Source organism: Zootoca vivipara, chromosome 13 (genome assembly GCF_965207765.1).
Source record: "Zootoca vivipara chromosome 13, rZooViv2.hap1.1, whole genome shotgun sequence".
Lineage (NCBI taxonomy): Eukaryota > Metazoa > Chordata > Lepidosauria > Squamata > Lacertidae > Zootoca > Zootoca vivipara.
Genome location: NC_142596.1, coordinates 51,726,526 through 51,746,410, shown reverse-complemented (window position 1 = coordinate 51,746,410; position 19,885 = coordinate 51,726,526). Strand labels below are relative to the sequence as shown.

General features: G+C 43.9%; 1 protein-coding gene across 4 annotated transcripts in view; it reads right to left on the bottom strand.

Moving 5' to 3' along the window:
- The window catches only part of SDK1 (sidekick cell adhesion molecule 1), a 574,710-nt gene that overhangs the window by 136,768 nt on the left and 418,057 nt on the right, over nt 1–19,885 (bottom strand). For all 4 annotated transcript variants that reach the window (XM_035130977.3, XM_035130978.3, XM_035130979.3 and 1 more), the window contains exons 19-22: nt 14,895–15,087; nt 7,952–8,050; nt 1,250–1,441; nt 53–174 (exon numbers count right to left, since the gene is read on the bottom strand). In XM_035130977.3, coding sequence (XP_034986868.2) covers nt 53–174; nt 1,250–1,441; nt 7,952–8,050; nt 14,895–15,087 — 606 coding nt within the window. The remainder of the gene's footprint in view (nt 1–52; nt 175–1,249; nt 1,442–7,951; nt 8,051–14,894; nt 15,088–19,885) is intronic.

Sequence of the window (19,885 nt, the reverse complement as noted above, 5' to 3'; positions counted from 1 at the left end):
TTCCTTAATTAAAATGGAAATCTTAAACCCCATCCACAAATATTTTGCATACCTGGCCTTCCACTATCCATTTGGAGATGGATGTTTTTCCATCGTACCCAGGCCGGAACTGAAGGGTGGCAGAGCGAGGGCTGATGTTGGAAATGACCAAATTGGATGGTGCACCAGGAAGCTCTATATATGGCAACACACCAAACAGAAAGAGAGGGAGAAAAAGAACACAGAGTGAGGGGATAAATACAACTCAGCATTTCAACAACTTGAACAGCTGCTATTATTATTATTATTATTATTATTATTATTATTATTATTATTATCTATACCCTACCCATCTGGCTATTATTTTCCAGTGGCAGATCTGAACATCAGAAGTGATCTACTGGATCGCAAAAGAGCCCATCTGGTCCAACATCCTGTTTCTATCTCTGGCCTCCAAAGGAATGACAAAGAAGATATGAAGGAGAAATTCCTTCTCCCATTGTCACTCTCCAAAAATTGATAGTAACAGGACTATTGACTCTGAACCAGGACATTGGAAGTTTTGAAGATGAACCATTTTCTGCTATGGGTATGAAAAGAACCTTTTACATCTTATATGTGCATTTGAAGCTTGGCTAAATACCTCAAAGCAAGCGACTCATTGGTAGAAATGGGATTGCCAGAGAAACAAAATAATAATAATAATAAATGCATAATGATGCAATTCTGGTCATTGTGTGTGGATAGTAAGGCACCAAAAGTGGTATGAGTGCCTTCTCCTCTCACCTGCCACTCAACTCCCCACATGGGCTACCTTCCCTGAGAAGTAGGAGAGGGGAGGAGTATGTCAGCTCAGCCTATTTTCTTCTCCGCAGCCCCGGCAGCTTGCTATAGTTCAGATTCTAAGCCTCTGCTTCCCATCTTGTGCAAGGCATTCATGAACGTGTAGGTGCAAAGGCACTGAGTTAAGGGCACTGCATTAATGCAGGGACTCGATTCCTTTAACTACTCATTTCACCATTAGCCTTGAAAAGGCCCAAGTCTAACCTCCCACCCAAATCTTTCCTGAATCATGTTATATGACAACCATGCACTGCAAATATTAAAAATATATACCAATGTAAATACATCTCCTGCATTTCCATTTTTCACTTTACTTCTGTAAGTAGCCCTTGTGATCGTTTGGCATTAAAAAACATAGAAGAAGAATTAATTATACCCATCACACACCAATATTTCTGGGGCTGTTCCGATTTCTGCTTTTACCAACCTGGAGGAACACCAGACGAAATGGTTGATGAAGTGACCATGCCGGTCCCCTTTGACGTCTCTGCCGCTACCTCTATCGTGTAAGTGGTGAGAGATGACAAGCCTGTAATTTTGTACTCAAGGGTTGTGTTAGCAAGAGTGCGAGCAAGACGCGATTCATTCCTGCTGTACACCTCCCAGGAGATTTGGTAGCCTGGAAAGGGAGGGGGGAAAAGGACAAAGAAATAAAGCATCTGTTATCAGAGGCGTCTTCCATGCCTGTTCCCTGTGCAGTCTTAAAAATCTGTTCAAAGAACAGCTCAGCGACTTGGCCAAGGAGCCTCCAGTGTGTTGATACTCTCCTTAAATAAAAAAGCACTTTTCTATGTAGCAATGTTTGCTCATTAAGCTGGTGTCAACTGCAGCAAAGCAAAGGGTCCTGCCCCCCTGGGCTGAAGGAGCTTCATCAGCCCATTCTGCTGCCCACGGGGCTTCAGAGAGTGACATACCTACAGAGCCCTCAGCTACGTTTGCAACCCGAGGGCGACTCAGTGGCAGCTCAGTTCAACATCCACCTCAAGCATCAGGAAATTCTTCCACTTTTTATTCCTCTGCTCCTCCCACAAGTAGCTATTCACACATGTGTAACCAACAGGTTCACATGTGTTGTCCCCAACATCTAGGTTTGAGGGTTATTTCCTGTGGCTCATAACCAGATTACAAGTATAGTACAGGTGTAAACAAATGTTAGGCACACACACACACCTCCCTCTCTGTCCCTGACTCATGGTGGCATCTTCAGTTGCTGGCAGGAGGGACTTACAAACACTTCCTTTTGTGCCATGTTTCTTGGCACAAGTCTGCACTTAAAGCTCTGTGTCCGAATGGTGGTTTAATTTTTTTTAAAAAAAAAACCTTGGTGCTTTCCCCAGAAACCTGTGTTTTAGTGATCAAAGGCCAATCAGTTTTTTCTGCGGATTGCCGTTTGCTCCAATTCAGCAGTAAAACATGGGTTTTCCTAGGGAAAGCACTGGGATGAAAAAAAATCCCAAATGCTCAGATACTGAGCTTTAAAGCCCAGACCTGTACAGTGGAACCTTGGTTCTCGAACGTCTCCATTGACAAACGATTCGGAACCCAAACGCCAAAAACCCGGAAGCAACTGCTTCTGTTTTTCAACGCCCTTCGGAAGTCGAACGGCTTCTGCTGCGTTTTTCCTTTTTTCCCCAATGGATTTTGCTCACCACCCATTTATCTTTGGTTTTCGAATGTTTCAGAAGTTGAAAGGTCATAGAATCATAGAGTTGGAAGAGACCACAAGGGCCATCCAGTCCAACCCCCTGCCAAGCAGGAAACACCATAGAAACATTCCTGACAGATGGCCATCAAGCCTCCGCTTAAAGACCTCCAAAGAAGGAGACTCCACCACACTCCTTGGCAGCAAATTCCACTGCCGAACAGCTCTTACGGTCAGGAAGTTCTTCCTAATGTTTAGGTGGAATCTTCTTTCTTGAAGTTTGAATCCATTGCTCCATGTCCGCTTCTCTGGAGCAGCAGAAAACAATCTTTCTCCCTCCTCCATATGACATCCTTTCATATATTTGAACATGGCTATCATATCACCCCTTAACCTTCTCTTCTCCAGGCTAAACATACCCAGCTCCCTAAGCCGTTCCTCATAAGGCATCGTTTCCAGGCCTTTGACCATTTTGGTTGCCCTCTTCTGGACACGTTCCAGCTTGTCAGTATCCTTCTTGAACTGTGGTGCCCAGAACTGGACACAGTACTCCAGGTGAGGTCTGACCAGAGCAGAATACAGTGGTACTATTACTTCCCTTGATCTAGATCAGGCATCTCCAAACTGTGGCCCTCCAAATGTTTTGGCCTACAACTCCCATGATCCATAGCTAACAGGACCAGTGGTTGGGGAAGATGGGAATTGTAGTCCAAAACAACAAGTTTGGGGATGCCTGATCTAGATGCTATACTCCTGTTGATGCAGCCCAGAATTGCATTGGCTTTTTTAGCTGCTGAATCACAGCAGCTTCCAGAATGTATTATGTTTGAAAACTGAGGTTCTACTGTACCTGGAAAGCACTGCATGAAATGAAGTCCAGATGAGCCCAGGGCCATGTTGCATGTTTTGACAGAGCAGCATACCATATATACTCGAGTATAAGCCGACCCGAATATAAGCCGAGGCACCAAATTTTACCTCAAAAAAACTGGGAAAACTTATTGACTCGAGTATAAGCCGAGGGTGGGAAATGCAGCAGCTACTGGTAAATTTCAAAAATAAAAATAAATACCATCTTATGCCTTTCCCAGCTGTCAGCAGCGGGGTGGGGGGAGAAGCGGTGAGGAAGGATCCCTTCCTCGCCGCTTCTCCCTCCCCACCGCCTCGCACAGAGCAGGCATAGGACAGGGGTTCGGAGAGTCGCAGCGCAGCGCTTCTCCGAACCCCCAGTCTTGTGCCTATCTCCGCCGCTGACCTGCCTGACTCAAGTATAAGCCGAGGGCGGCTTTTTCAGCACATTTTTTGTGCTGAAAAAGTAGGCTTATACTTGAGTATATACAGTAAATCTTATAGTGAGTCAGACCATTGTCCCATCTAGTTCAGCATCGTCTCTCCCAGCCTTACCTGGAGAGGCCAGCAGGGATTGAACCTGGGACCTTCTGCATGCATAGCAGATGTTCTCCCACTTTCTATTAAGCAAGTCATTATTACCCTTATTAACTGCAAACCAGCCAACCAACAAATACATCTATCTCTCTTTCCTTTCCTGCCTCTTTATTTATTTGTATTTTGAGGATTTGTTTACTCATCTAGATTCTCTATAGCTTCAGGGAATCCATCTACCACTAAATCTGCTTTGTAGAAGCTTGAAAGAGTTTGAGATCAATCTCTTAATGGTGGTGACATTATTGGTACTAATATTTTTTAAAACAGTTCAACAAACCAGAGGAAAAACATCTTTGCATCTTTACACAAGTGACATCTTGTAGTAGGCAAAAGCTACTGACATCGATGAGACCTTATTGAAAACCTTACAAATGAGATGCTAATCGACGCAGAAGAACATGCTGAGAATTTTAAAACAATATGTGGGGGGATCTCTACAGCTGCCCTTGCATATACTTTTTTAAGCAGGGTGGATCATTATCTTGCCTTTTCAAACCTTGTGCAGCAAAGCCATTGTCCTTATCTGTGCAGCACCTGACCCTCTAACCTCACTTTTCTATTGTAGACTTGCTTGTTAAGCCATTCACTCCTTCGCTCTTTCATTTCTGCCTGCCTTCTGTGAACTTTCCAGACTGTCTATAACCCAATTTTCTCAATTTTGCTTCTGATTTTGCTTGTTCTCCTCTCTCCCTCCTCTGAACCCCTGGTGACAACTTTATTAACTCTGGAGCACATTTGTGAACCTTTCTTGTGACAGCGGAGATATAGCTGGTTGGAAAAGTTTGCTTGATTGCCACTTCCCTGGTGATTAGGATCAGGGCAGGAAGGCACAGGACACTCTTGAAGGGATAGGATGCGAATAGGATGTGATTCAAGCCTACTAGCGTAAGAGAGGACAGCTCTCCAACGACTAGTTTGGTCATGAAATAACCACATTGGCCCTTCCAGACTTGCTGATTGACAAACTTGGATAGGATAGTATTTTCAAGGCTAAATAATGATGATTTTGACGTGATACACCATCATCTGCTATCTCTTATCTGAAAATGGTCTCAGAGGTGGAGACATAAAATATATAAAGGAATAACTCGAGTGATTTCTAATAGTAAAAGTGTCTTCCAGGAAGGTCAAAAAGATTGCTGCATGCTTACCACAAATCTACAGAATAAAAGGATGTCTTATCTGTTTTGTATCATATAATTGCTGAATTTCGTATGGCACACTCAATTTTTCCATGGACCTCTACTGCCACATGACCACAAAATCTATGTGAGGGCAAGATATTTTGTTTTGCACTCTTATCCTTATGAAAGTTATCTTCAAAGGCATGGCTTGCCCATCTGATGAGCTCTACAGCAGTTGAAGTACCAAAGCTTTATCCTGTCACCCTGCCACAATGGTTGTGTGAACTGGCCCTGAGCAGGCAGAAAACCCCACCAACAACACACCAAATGTTCTACTTCTGCCAAACCAGATAAAAAGAAAACACATGGATCTCAACCTTGCTAGGAAGGAACTGAACTCGCAGAAGAAACTCTGAGGTCCAAAGGAAGAGGCAGGTGGAAGGAAGTTTCTTCCACCTGCCTCTTCCTTTGGACTTTTTCTAACTTTTAAAAGGCAGAAACTGTGTGAGATGAGTAGCATCCTAGAAGAACTGAAGAGGCAGAGGCAATTGGGTTTTATCTGACTCCAGTTTCAGACAGGAGAAGAACCATTCCTTGTTCTCTGGCATTAGCCCCTTTCTCCATAAGCTGCAGCCTAACTGAAACTAATGACCAGAAGAGTTTCAGAAATAATTTTCTGTTGATCTGGAGTAAATTCTGTATGAGAGAGCAGTACATCCAATCACAAACTGTCCGTCTGCATCCAGGCCCTCATAAATCAGAGTTTGCTGAGGGAGAGAGGGAGATACTGAAATTTACAATGAGAGCAACGGGCAATTTACCAAAGCTGGCTTGCTCCCTCCTAATGCCCTCTGCGCTTTCCTCTCATTCCGCACGCTAGAATTAAAAACCAAGTCACAGCAAATGACATCCATGCACAGAAGTGATGAAGTGGGAGCCTCCTAAGCACTCTTAGGTTTCTAAGCAGCATTGGATAAGCCACTGAACCATTCAAGGGAAATGAATGATTTCGCCACCTCCCATCTCCCTGCCTTAAATGCAATGTTCACCGTAACAGGGAAACTTTTTCTTCCTTATAAACCTTGCCTAACATGTCTCTAGGCCTACATTTCCTCATAAATAAAAGGGATCTTCACTTTCCTCCCCCTTTCCTAAAATAATTTGATTCAGGTATAGAACGAACTGTCACCTTACTAAGCCCACTTCAAAGCTTCTGTAGGACCTGCCTGCATCCCCTTTGCCTAGGGACATCTTGTTTCATCTTGTTCTCTGCTTTTTGTTTTTTAGCAACCACATGGACTAGCCCTGATTTTCTCTAGGAGGAAATGTTTCACAATGCGTCCACAATGACATGACACACATTCCACGATGGAGTCATTACTGGTCTGTTACATATACTTTTAACACTAAAAACCACAAATAACCACATTTAACAGTCTAAAACAAAACAAAAAATGCAACATTTTTAAAAAATCTACATGACAGAGGGGAATGAATAAAGCAATCCACCAATCAGCATTTCACCTCACCCCTCTCAAAAGCTTGGGCAAAGAGATGGGTCTTTAATTCTCAATAAAGTTTGGGCATAACACACCTCTGAGAGGAGGTCATACCGTAAGTTGGTTGGTGCTTGAGCTCAGCACGTGGGTATGATTTCATTGCCCAGTTGCCACATTTTGGGTTGAAAGCTTCCACCAATTGTTGGGATCACTTTCAAGCAGGCAGGCAGGCAAGCAGATTTTATTGTTTTTTGTGACCATATAATTTCCATAGAAGTCTCCAAGTCAAAAAACACCAAAACGCATTTTTTTAAACAACAACATTAAAATACATTTTGATCTGGCCTGGCAGCCCAGTGGTCGGCATCGTCTTCACCTTAGTTTTCAAAGGCCTGTCTGAACAGGAAAGTCTTAGCCTGCCAGAGGAAGGATAACAAAGAGGGCACAAGTCTGGCCTCTCTTGGGAGAGAATTCCACAGTTTGAGGGTAGCCACAAAAAACGCCCTGCCTCTCTTGTGCCACCACCAACTGGGCCTCTGTTGCTGCTAGGACTGGGAGGAGGGTGCTCATTCAAGGATCTTAACAGCCAGGCAGGTCCATATGGGAGAGACAATCTTTCAGGTAGTGGGGTCCAAGGCATACACATAGACCCAATCAAATCACATGCATGTGAGAAATACATGCAGCACAGAAGGTTATTAAAACTTGATAAAGCTTTTTGTCCAATACCCATGCTGTCTCTGTGTGGGGAGACATATCCGCTGCTGTGTGGATTACCAATAATGAAGCAATGGGTGTCTTTGCATTCCAAAGGTCACAAGTTTCATGTGCATAAATAGCAAAGAAGCACGGCCCAGTGAAACCTCTGCCACCAACAGCAAAAGAAAACACATTCTTTTGGAGCACAGCATACATGAAATTCGTAATTGGAATTTTTGGTCAACAGGGAACTAACATGTTCCAGACCCAGAGGGCCAATATGAAGATTAAGATTTTAATGGATTGTGATGTCCTTGTTATAAATTCAACCCTAAAAAGTCTTGACAATTGGAAACAGTAGCTCTCCAACCTCTTTGAGTTGCAGAGAAACAGAAACTACCGTGTGCATGTCATTGGGGTGGGGGTGGGGGGACATGAGATTTTACAAGCTCAAATAGATTGTGGGGAGCTAAATTGCCCCACAGACAACTTTTCTAGAGGCCATGACTGTGAGCTGGTTGTAACTTCCCAATGACCTCTCAAAACAGGCCTCTGCTGACTCTTCAAGCTTTAAATAGTAGTAGCGGCAAGCTTGAATTCTCCGCCAAAAGCTCTCGATAAAAGCTGGCCATATTGATCACTGTACTGCAATGAGTTTCTTTCTTTCTCTCCGATTCCCCTCCCCATCTTTTCGTAAGTGGCTGCTTGCTGATACTTGCCTGTAATGATGCCATTTTTCTCTACAGGTTCTTGCCAGCTGACCTTGAGAGAAGTGTCCAGAATCTCGGTGAAACTCAGGTGCCCCACAGCTCCCGGCCCTGGCAATCAGAAAAGGAAATCTGTTATAACAGGAGAGGCCCTGTTCACTTCAGATCTGATTTAGCCAAAGGGAGAAAACAGGCACCTAGGCCAGGGCTACTACCAGCAGAGAGCGCTACCAGAGCAATCAAGGTGCTAAGGACCATTCTAATTATCATCTGCATGAATGATTTTACCCCATCCTCCTTTCACAGAGCTAAGGAGTGGCAGGAAGAGATTTAGCCACACTGGTTGAAAGTCTCTTTTCTTTATTGAATATAATCAGATCGAGCTGAATCCTCAAAAGCAGCCTCATGTGCTGCTGCCCCTTAAGGAAACAAACCATCTTGTTGGAGGGTGTGTGTGTGTGTGTGTGTGTGTGTGTGTGTGCGTGGTGTTGGGCTCACATCACCACATGTGGCAGACCTGTGAAAAGGTGGTCACATTCTGAGAGGTTGAAAGAAATTAGAGGCATAACTGCACAAAATATAGTCAAAGGGCATAGTCGCCTTTACTTAATCATTACCTAGTGGTCAATATGAATCTGCATTTTAAGCATCTTTTTGGCCAGCTTTTATTAGCAGCCAAGGCAGAAATAGCTAGATATTGGAATTTTTAGAGGCTATGCATTGACCACATGGTCTAAAGAAGTCTGGCAATTAACATGGATTGAAAAAACTGACAACTAAGCTAAAAACAGAAAGGGGAACAAAATGAAAAGACCACCTTTTCATGGATTGGCATGCTTTTATTATGCACAGCACAAAAGAAGAGGGCATAGGACCTCATCCACATTACATTTCTTTGGTTGCTGTGCTTGCACACAACTGGAACTGCCACACAACTGGAATATGACAACTTAAGGGGCGTAAGTGTGAATGTAACAAGCTCTGATGTAATTCAATCCCATCTCTTTGGACAGGATGGGTTTTGTTGTTTTGTAAGAAAATAAATTCCATGTCATATTTCTTACAGGATTGTTATTTCACCTTCACAACAAAGTCTTTTAAAAAGGCCAACCACCTTTCCCCCATGTCTTTTGCAGGTGCTGAATAAATGTCTGCAGTGTCGCGTACATTTGAGCAGGGACTTTGCAATTGTGAAGGGCACATGGAGGTCAAGGATATCCACCCACTGCTTAGAAAAGCCCATTCCCAAAGAGCGCTTTCAAAATGCCACTCACAGGGCAAGGATCTTCAGCACATGCATGTAAAGGGGCGGAACTTCTAAAGGAAGCTTTGCAGCTTAAGCTCAACAGCACTTAAAACAGTATTCACTGGTGGGCAATGAAAACAGTGTAAAATAGAACTAGCGTCCAAAAAAATGTGCTGTCGTAGTTCAATCTTGATCTTCAGTGAAGGCACATAGACTGATTTGTGGGACTGCTAGCTCTCCTCTCTTCCACAGATTTATTGATAAGAGAGAAGCTACTGCTCACTTTACATTCACTATGCTTCTAATACTTGGATCCTTGCCAGACTGGGCTGTCTTCCTGCTCTGTTGACATCAGTTGGCAATTCACATTCTGTTTCCTCTTCACTTTTGCACAGGCTCTGATTCCTCTCCAGCTATGGAGAAGAAAGATAGCTAAGAGGCTAGTGCTAGCCAATTTTCGATTCTACACCTGGAATTCAGGGGACACTGTTGAAACTTCATTCTTCATCCTCCAGTAATCAAGGTATTGCACAAAGAGAGATTCTCTATTAAGGGATGCACCATGACCCAACTCTGGCCATAGGAGTGTCAAATTCAGGCAGTCTTTTGCATCAATAAGCCAGAGTGGCTCAGAACACACTCATTTGGTCCTAAGAAAGCTTCCACATCAGGCTGGCTTGCTGATCTCAACAACTAGGGAATTTTATTCATGCTGTGCCTTGTTGCCTATAACCACTACCAGCAGGGGAACTTATCTGTTGATTGACTCCTCTTCAGGGACATTTGAGGTTTCTCTCTATCTTGGAGAAAAACAGGGGGAGTGAGACCATGCTGATTCTCCTGGACATCTCAGTGGTTTTCAGTGCAATTATCCACAGTATTCTCCTGAATAACTGTCTGGGATGGAAAGTGGAGACACCAAGTTATGGTTGTTGCATTCCTGTGTCGACAGCCAAGTCCTGAACATGGTGGTGAATGACTACTGCTGGGGTTCCTGATGTTTATGCCATTGGTTCCCAGAGGGCTATATTCTGTCTTTCTGCTACTCAACATACCCATGCAACTTCTAAGTGAGGGCATCCAGAGATCTGGAGTGAGCTGTCATCAATATATGGATGACACCCAACTCTGTTTCTTATTATCATCAAATCCAGATGAAGAAGTCAAGTCAAATTTATTTGCAAAACACCACTGGTCATTACAAAAATGCAGACATAATTGAGCTGATATATATATCAAATAATAAGTGATTCACCCATACATTAGACTCCATTTGGCATGATAATTTTTGTCTGATCCATTGCATGGTAGAGCAAACACAGAAGCATTATATAATACCAACCAAAGAATATAGTCTTTAGGGAAATCACACTTCTGAAACTAGTGTTTGCTTTGGGAGGGGAAGCACTGGAGGATTCCCCCCAAATGCATATAGAAAACTCTGCCCCCATTCATACACTCCAACTCTAGCAACATGACAAAAATTACAGTGTTAATATTTACACTTTTCACTTCATAGCAGAAGGAGCTTTACAGGCATCTCAGTCATGTCAATATCCAGTACTTTTCTATCCGTGGCCTGAGCCCTGGTGCTTTTCTTGCTTCCTGTTGCTCTACAGCAAAGGACTCAGCTGGGTCCCCTGCAACTGCTAGGTGGAAATTGCTATTCTCTTCCTCCTCCTCCTCCTCCTCCTCCTCCTCCTCCTCCTCCTCCTCCTCCTCCTCCTCCTCCTCCTCTTCTTCTTCTTCTTCTTCTTCTTCTTCTTCTTCTTCTTCTTCCTCTGGCAGCAAACATAGCTCAGATTCTCCTGCAGTGACAAGAAGAGCTTCCCTTTCACCGCTGCGTGGAGTTGACTGTAAGCTACAAAGCCTTTCCTATCCAAAATGGACAGGATGATGAAGTCAGGAGCTTTTATGCACCATAGTCTACCTTGAAGGAAGAAGCAGTCAAGCACAGAGAACTACAGGTAGGCAGAGTAAGTGGGTTAGAATGATCCTGGGTGTTTGTATTTGTGCGTGTAAGTGAGAGAGAGTGGAGAAACAAAGCAGTGAAGAGTGTGCATCTAGCCCAGTCCTATCTACTTGTCTGACTGGCAGCAGTGAAATGATGGAAGTGCATAAAAATGACGCATGGCACAGGGAACATGAAAAGAAAAAAAGCTTTTCTCCCTCTCTCATAACACTAGAATTTGTGGACATCCAACGAAGCTGAAGGCTGGAGAATCCGAGACAGATAAAAGATGCCTGTTTCCTACAGGCACCGGCCACTTTGAGAACAAGATGCTGGACCAGAAAGGTGATTGGCCTGGTCCAAAAGGCTTTTCTTGTGTTCTCATGTTCAGTTCTTGCAAGAACACAAGAAACTGCCTATATGTCCATCTAGCCTACTATTCTCTGTTCAGATTAGTCATGGGTCTCCAGGAGCTCACATAAAAGCCATTCATATCACTAGCTAGCAGTTTTTTTAAAAAAATATCTTAGTAACTGGACCTGTGATCTCCGCTATGCTAAGCAAGTGCTCTGTCCTTCAACTAAAGTCCCCTTTCTTGCCAAAATCACAAGCAGAAATATTTCCCAGTTCTAATTCTAATTGCCAAGGACAAAACCTGGGAGTTTCTACATGTGAACTATGAAATCTCCTGCAGAACTATGGTCCTTTCCTATGTGCCATGGTAGAAAAGAATCTAAGAACTAATCTCTTGTGGAGCAGGAAAAAAAGAAGAGGGGGAGACAGAACAACTGGCCTAGAGCCATGTTAGCTGCACACACTTAGCAACCACCAGATCAGTTGTGCTGCTTTAATGTATGTCAATGGAATTTTTGAAGCCTTAAAAATCAAATTATTTCTGATGTAAATAACAACAGTTCTGTCTTCTGCTTTGCAATTCCGAATTTAAGTAAACACATTTGTAGTTAAGCAGCTTTGCAGATATCCAGTGGTTAGCCTGCAATCTGCTAGCATGCAAAGGTTCTGATGGCAGAAAATCTGTTCTTTGAACACAGAAGTATCTTTCCCAACAAGTCTCTCCCATGGCCAATTTGTCAGCATTTGGAATCAGACTTCTTTAGCACCGAAGCTGTCTATATGATTCGTCTTTGTAGGAAGAGTGACGAACAGATGGTTATTCTCGAGGCATTGGGAAAGGAAATAACCACATCAAGAAGCTGTTCATATCTCCTGCATTGTCTGGGTTTGTCTCTACAGCAGCAGGGGTGAGATTTCAGATGGGAAGTGGGGAATTGAAGTGAAGAGTACTTGTGCTGAACACCAAAGAAAATGTTTATTCTCTCTGCAGGCTTTGATAAATTAGGCCAGGGAAAGTGACAAAATAATAATAATAATAATTCTAATACACATCGCTGCAAATTTGACATGCTATGCATGCCTTTTCCCCTTGTTTATTTTTAAATAAGATTTGTAAGTTACCAAGATGTTCTGAATGGAGCTTTGTTGGGAACAGAACTGTGCTGTCTCACGATTAAATTTTGAATCTGGTGCTGAGTATCTCAGGGCCAGCTGTGTTGAACTGGGACAGCCAAGTACATTCAAATTGCCGTAGCTATAGGGAGCCTCAGGTTCCAAATCCTCCTACAACAGTAGCTGTGAGGCAGAGGAGACAGATCCATTCCCTTGTCCTTCCCATTTGAATCTACTGGTACTGAAACCCACATCTCCTGAGCTCCAAGGAGACACTTCTGCCATCAGACTCTGATGACTGGACCAAAGACCATAGACCTGTAAGTTCAGGGAAAACCCGAGGAACTTTCCCTCAAAATGCCCCTGCAGCTTAAAACCCATCTGCTTAGAGTAAGCAAAAAGAAAGAAAGAAAAACCCAGACCATTGACTGTGCCCAGATGCAGCACTCAAGGTGTAGATTTTCCATCCCAGCAACTGAGCAGAGACTCTAAAACAGGCACCCCCAAACTTCGGCCCTCCAGATGTTTTGGACTACAATTCCCATCATCCCTGACCACTGGTCCTCTTAGCTAGGGATCATGGGAGTTGTAGGCCAAAACATCTGGAGGGCCGCAGTTTGGGGATGCCTGCTCTAAAAACCTGCCCACTGCTCCAAGACACAGTTGAGGCAACTAGAATTTTCTGTCTGCTAACCATGGTCCTGAGCCAGCACCTTGGTCTTTGTCCATGGTCCTGATCTGTTCTAGAAACCCAAGTTTACTGTCTCTATCTTGCTCTGGCAATACCTTCCCTTGTGGCGGTGGATATCATAAGAGATCAAGACAAAAACATGCATGTACATCAAAGGATGACTTGGGAGTCAGAAATTTTTACCTGTGGCCCAGCCAGCAATCATGCTTTTATAAGTATGATTGGGGACAATTTAGAGGGAGCTTCTCCAGCACAAGCTCTGTTGGAGGGAATAAGAACCACTCAAGAGCAACTGGTATTGCATAGCCTCCATTAAGCAAAGCATAATCCTAGCAAGATGGAGACAGTCGAGAGCTGTGCACATTTGATGAAATGGCATTCCTTCTGGTAGCGGTACATTTTCAAAAGCATCAGGCCTGCAGATTTTGGAGCCCCTTTAGCCCACATAAAACTGCTCAATAAATCTTCCTCAGAGGCCCCCCTCTTCTTCCTCGCACATCCTGGCCTTCAGAGTTGAGAAGGGTGGAAACAGGGCATAGAATCATTTTGGTTATAGTACCCTGGCTCAGGAACGCTCTCCCCATGGAGCCTCAGTCTCAGTCAAGTTGAATGTCTTGTCAGCAGAAGGTAAATAAAACTTTCTATTTACCCTCACTTTACAGATCTTCTTATTCATAATTTTAAATTCTGTTTCTTCCTAGTGGATATACTGGTGCTTTGCTTCTGTTTCTATTGTTGTTTTACTTGTTTTTTGTGTCTGAAAAGCACATTACAAGCTACTCAAGGTGTTCCTTTGGGAACCGACAGGTGGGGAACTATACTCCCAAGTGGATGGATTAACATGGATTCATTGGCGCTTGCACAAGGGGGTATCTGCAAAGTATGCACACTGTGATTGCAAATCTTGTGTGTGGTGGCAGTGGACAGCATGGTTCTACCTGCCAATATATCCCCCAGTTTCTCTAAAAGAAAACGTATAAAATAATATGTACCCCTAGAAGAGTTGACTGCATCCCACTCTCTCAGGAGGTTTCCACTGGCAAAAGCTGCAAAGTTACAGTGCTATCATGGAATCATAGAACTATAGATGCTCAGAAGCCTTGTACATGTTAACCACATGTTTTCTATCTCCAAACTTGATGGTGTCTCACCATGGAGACACACAGTGGACAAGCACAATCTCTTCTGTCCCACAAATTGTGAATTGGCTCTGATTTAATAATTACTTAACAAACGCTAATTGAATAATAGTTTGTTCTTCAGGGGCAATTTCAGGAAGACATCTAGTTATTATGGCTGTTCCAGTATTATTATTAATTTATACAAATAAAATGATCTACCCAGAAATTAAAATAAGTCCGTGTTTTCACTGGGAGCTGTTCCATGTTGGAAGGGTGTTCACTGCCATAGCTATAAAGCCCTTCCAGCACAGAACAGCTCCCAGTGAAAATACACAATTCAGTCTGCGGTGGTTCCTTGAATTGCTTAGTAAGTTTGATGAATGGTTTCAACCTAATTAGGAAGTTACGGTTATTTGCTCATTAGCCGGCCAGGGATCATGTGAAAAAGCTGTTCTTGACAATGGTCACCCTTTACTTACTGTCTTCATGAGTTTTGAGCAGCTGTGGCGAACTCCGTGGCCCATCCCCTGGGGTGGTGAAGCAGAGGACTGAGGTGTAGTAAGCAGTAAATTTCTTCAGGTTGGTTATGTAGCCACTGTGCACTCCATGAAAGTCTGGGGTGATGGTGACAGCAGTCACAGTTTCTGGCGCATCAATTGGCCAAGCCAGGAGCTGGAAATGGGAACATTGATTAAGAAAGCATGAAATCGCAGCACGGATGGCTCCCACTCACAGTCCAATACATGGGACCGCCAGGACCTCATTAGTTCACTTGTAAGAGCACAACATTACTATTAACACAATTGTTGCCGATTGGCTGGATGTACAAATTTAACTGTGTTGCTGTGCTTGATGAAAGCCTTGTGCATTACTTCCAGCTAAAAACAGAGAATTTTAAAACTGTGCTGCTAAAATCAGATTCTTAAAAAAGTGGCAAATACAAGAGCTTTAAGCTCAACTAAGGAGTTACATAACTGCGGCAAGACAACCCCCTCCTGCTTCCACGAATGAATAATCAAAGGGATGAGAAAATAATCAGCCAGTTGCTAGAGAACAGAAGGGCTAGGAAAAGGGAGGCATACCACTTGCCCAAAATGCACCAGGTTCAAAAGAAGCTTGCAAGGAGCCATAATCATGCCAGGGAGATGAAAGCCAGGCCCACCAACCTCAGGAGACACTGAAGGTCTAGGGTTGAAATGGGGGCAGGGTTTTGGTGGGTGTCATGCTCAGGCACACTGAATTCATCTTCCACTATTCCCTTCAGTAGACCTAAGCCTCCAGCCTCTGCCCCCTCTCTTCCATTTGACTTACAGAAACTGCTCCAGGTCTGGGTTCAGAGCCCTGCCAGGTTGCTGTCATAACCCTGTCATGTTACCAGCACCTGTGCAAAAATGCTCAACACACAACCTTAAAACAAGCCCCTCTGGACAGGGGAGTGGGTGGTCCTCCCCTGTTCAAGAGCCAGGGACAGCAGCCTGAGCCAAACACCGACTGCAGCAATATGTGGGGCTGGAAGGCATCAAGGAAGGAAATGCCAGGCCTGTTCCTAAGTGACCCCAGAGACAGGGATGTCCTTACCATTTAGCCATCTCAGATGAAGGATGCTGGCAGCCCCTGTGCTCACTCTGCCTGAGCCCCTCCTGCGCTGGCACCTTGGGAGTGGAGATGCTTGATTGCTACTACCTTGGGCTATCTGTCTTGCCTGGATATTTACCCTCAAGGTAGCATAGAGCAAAGGGCCCTTGAGTGAGTAAGCAAGCAGAGTCAGCCATTGCATTGCATCACTGCCTGATCAAACAGGCACGAGTGGAGCACTGAGCAAGGGGAGACAAGACATTGGATGCTGCTCTAGATGGGCCATGCAGCCTGCCCTGCTGCCCCCTAGTGCAGTGGAGGACACTGTCCCATTGCCACTGTTGGTGTAACACCCAGCAGCCAGTCTGCTCAGCTCCTGCAAGCGCAATGGAGAAGAAGTCACCTTGTTCTTCACCTTTGGTAGCAAATTGTCTCAGGCTGACTCTGCCCAGAGAGAAAGCCAGCACAGAGTCTTCATCGTATTCCTTTGAGAGTATGTCTTGGCACACTTGGTAGGATCCTTGATACTTGAACGGAAGTCAAACAGCAAGCATGATCCCACTCACTGAAAGGCTTATTAGACCTTGCTCCCCTGATCACCTTTTATAGCACAACACTATTCAACTGCTCAGTGCTGTTAATTGCTGTTAATTTGTGCTAATTGTCCCCAAGAGCAGCTAACAGAGCCTAAAGGGGACTTGCTTGATGCATGGGCACATTTGTTTCACTGGCTACTGGCAATAGCAGAAGGAAGTTCCCCCCTGCCAGAAGTTTCTTATGTAGGTTGACCAGGGATAGAGATTTTCACAGAAATACAATTAAAAAATGGTTCCCAGTCCTGTATTCTGACACTGGGGGAAAAATTGGGCAGGACCACACAAGGGCAGGGCCCAAAATTTAGCCCACCCTTCATTCTGCAGTTTGTGTATTTAAAATAAAAACTCTGGATTCCCCCCTTCTTTTCCCTGCCACATTAAGCAAAGAACATGCAATAATCTTCCCCAGGATTGGGGAAATTCAAACTTACTCTGAAAAGGAGGGGGGGGAATGACTTCTGGTTGAGGGCAGCATCATAAGAATGTTGCCCAGAAATCATGGATTCAAACATCCTCCAACTCATGATTTAGCCCAGTGTAGGCAAGCCCTGTGGTTACAGATTTAGCTGACAAAATAGGACTACTTAGCACTGATATGGTGCTGGAGGAGACTCTTGAGAGTCCCAAGGACTGCAAGAAGATCAAACCTATCAATTCTGAAGGAAATCAGCCCTGAGTGCTCACTGGAAGGACAGATCCTGAAGCTGAGGCTCCAATACTTTGGCCACCTCATGAGAAGAGAAGACTCCCTGGAAAAGACCCTGATGTTGGGAAAGATGGAGGGCACTAGGAGAAGGAGACGACAGAGGACGAGATGGTTGGACAGTGTTCTCGAAGCTACGAACATGAGTTTGACCAAACTGCGGGAGGCAGTGCAAGACAGGAGTGCCTGGCATGCTATGGTCCATGGGGTCACGAAGAGTCGGACACGACTAAACGACTAAACAACAACAACAACAAGCACTGATATTGTGTTTTGAAGTATTCAGAGCATTTCACATTCATACTCCCTGTAAACCATTTGTTCAACTGACACTTACCCAGGTAAGTGTGTTGCAGGCTTCATATGCTAACAACAGCCCCATCAACACCTGATGCCTTGTGATGGCAGGGAGAAAAACGTAAACCCACACAAAGCTGTTATACATTGCAAGCATTGTGTATCTGGGTTGTTGAAGAGCATGGATGCCATGCTCAGCTGCACCTAACCAGCAAGCTGATGAAAATCACAGGCGTGCCCAAGCTCCAGGCAACCAGAACTTAGCGGCACAAGAGAAAGCAAGTTGTTCCTCCTCCTGCTCCTCTTCCCCCCAGCCCTGTGCATGGATCTGTCACATCATGTTCAGAAGACTCACTGAGATTCAAGTGAGAGTCAAATGAAAATAAACCATTGCATAATGACAAACGCAGAGCCTCACTTCTCCTTTTTGAATCCTAGCTATGAAAGAAAATGGAAATGTCCAAATGTTAGTGACTGTGTTTTTACTCTTCCTCATTTCCAAAGAATTTAGCACTGCGCAGTTCCATTAATCGAAGCCAAGTGCATTTGCCACATAAAAGATGCAATGGGTGGAACCAGCTTGGCAAGCAGACACTCAAAAAATTGACTACTGGTAATGTATAAATCATTACACAAATTATGCAGTACAAGTAAATGTGATGGAAATGTCCTCCCCAAACTATCCATATTAGAGTTAAAGAAGCTATAAGAGAAATATGAACTGTGCAGCTGTTTACGTCTCAAGGAACTAAAGAAAAGGAAAGGAAAGAGAAAGTTGACAGTTGAAAGCACAGAGATCACTTCTTCTTGACAAGTGTGAATTAGCCTGTGAATCACTTCATATGTTTTTTTCAAAGGAAACTGCAGTTTAAAAGCAAATTGGGTATAAAAACAAGTTTGGATAATAGTCAGATGAAAATGCTGGATTCACAAGTTTAGGAAAGAAAGAAAGAAAGAAACCAAAACTCACAATGGAAATAACACACCAGTCTCAATTCTCAGGACTTTTTCTCAGGTGCACACCCCTTGGCATCTAGAGGATAAATGTTGCAGCTACGGATTTGGATACTATAGTAGTGAGTATCTAGATTTTCCAGGCCCCTTACACACACCTGAAACAACTCTGAATGGTGGAAGCACAACTTCCACCATTCAGCCATATTCATTTTTGTTTTATGGATGGAGAACCAGTCCTGGAGGCTCATGGCCCTGCCCAGATGCTTCAGTCATTGCTCCTCTATCTCTACAAGCCATCTAAAATAGTACATGATGAAACATTCCATGCATGTGGCACAATCTTTCCCTTCTGGGAAAAGGGATGAATATTGTGCAAATTGGGGCGGCTATTTGTACAGGCTTCGTGGAGTGCACTTAGAGGAATACAGTATGTGGTGAGTGGGGTGGGTGAGATCTGCACCATTTCTCCACCACTGCAGAAATGTTTGAATCATGGTGAGGACTTGCCAAGATGGTCACTTATTTATTTGTTACAAATTACTTTCATTCCACCTTTCAATCCTGAGACTTCCACAAGGCAGGGTAGAATAAAACAACAACAAATGTTAAAATACCCCTAACAAACCATCCATTCAACAGTGGCAGCTCACACAGTGCCAAATGACTGCTGGCATAAAAAGGAATGAAGCTTTTTACAGCTTGCCTAAAAGCTATTAGTGAAGAGTCTTGATGGGCATGGGAGAGTCCTATGCACCACAGTTCTGAAGGGCGTGGACTCGGTTGTAGGTCTGATTTTGCAGACAGGGCCATAGAAACAAAGAATTGTAAAGTGAAAGGTGATGATTACTTCCATCTCCTACATTTTTTCATCCCTATGCTCTCAATCTGCCTTCCGTGTTCCATGTTATGGATCTCCTCACAAGTGTACACACCCTTCACATATAATGCTACCGTACTTCTCCTTCCTGTTTGGTCTAGTCATCTCTTGCCAGAAGTCCTTCCTCAAGGAAGCAGAGACCATGGTTCAGGAAGCCAAACCTTTTCTAATGACACCACCCACACAGCCAGAGGTTTACTTCCAGTGTTTTCTTCTCTCTTCCTGGGCCATGACCTTCAACAGGAAGGAGTAATGAAAAAAACGCCTGTGCCCCAAGGCCCTTCAGCTTCTTATCTAGAGTTTCATTGTCTTTGGGGTAGATGCAGTCTTTCAGATCCTTAATTATCTAATGAGTACTTAAATCCAGGCCTGTCAGATTTATCCACTATCACATTCACTGGATCACAAGTGGTTATAGTTTTTAGACATCTGAGTGAGAGAGACGGGAAGCAGGCTTCATTTCTT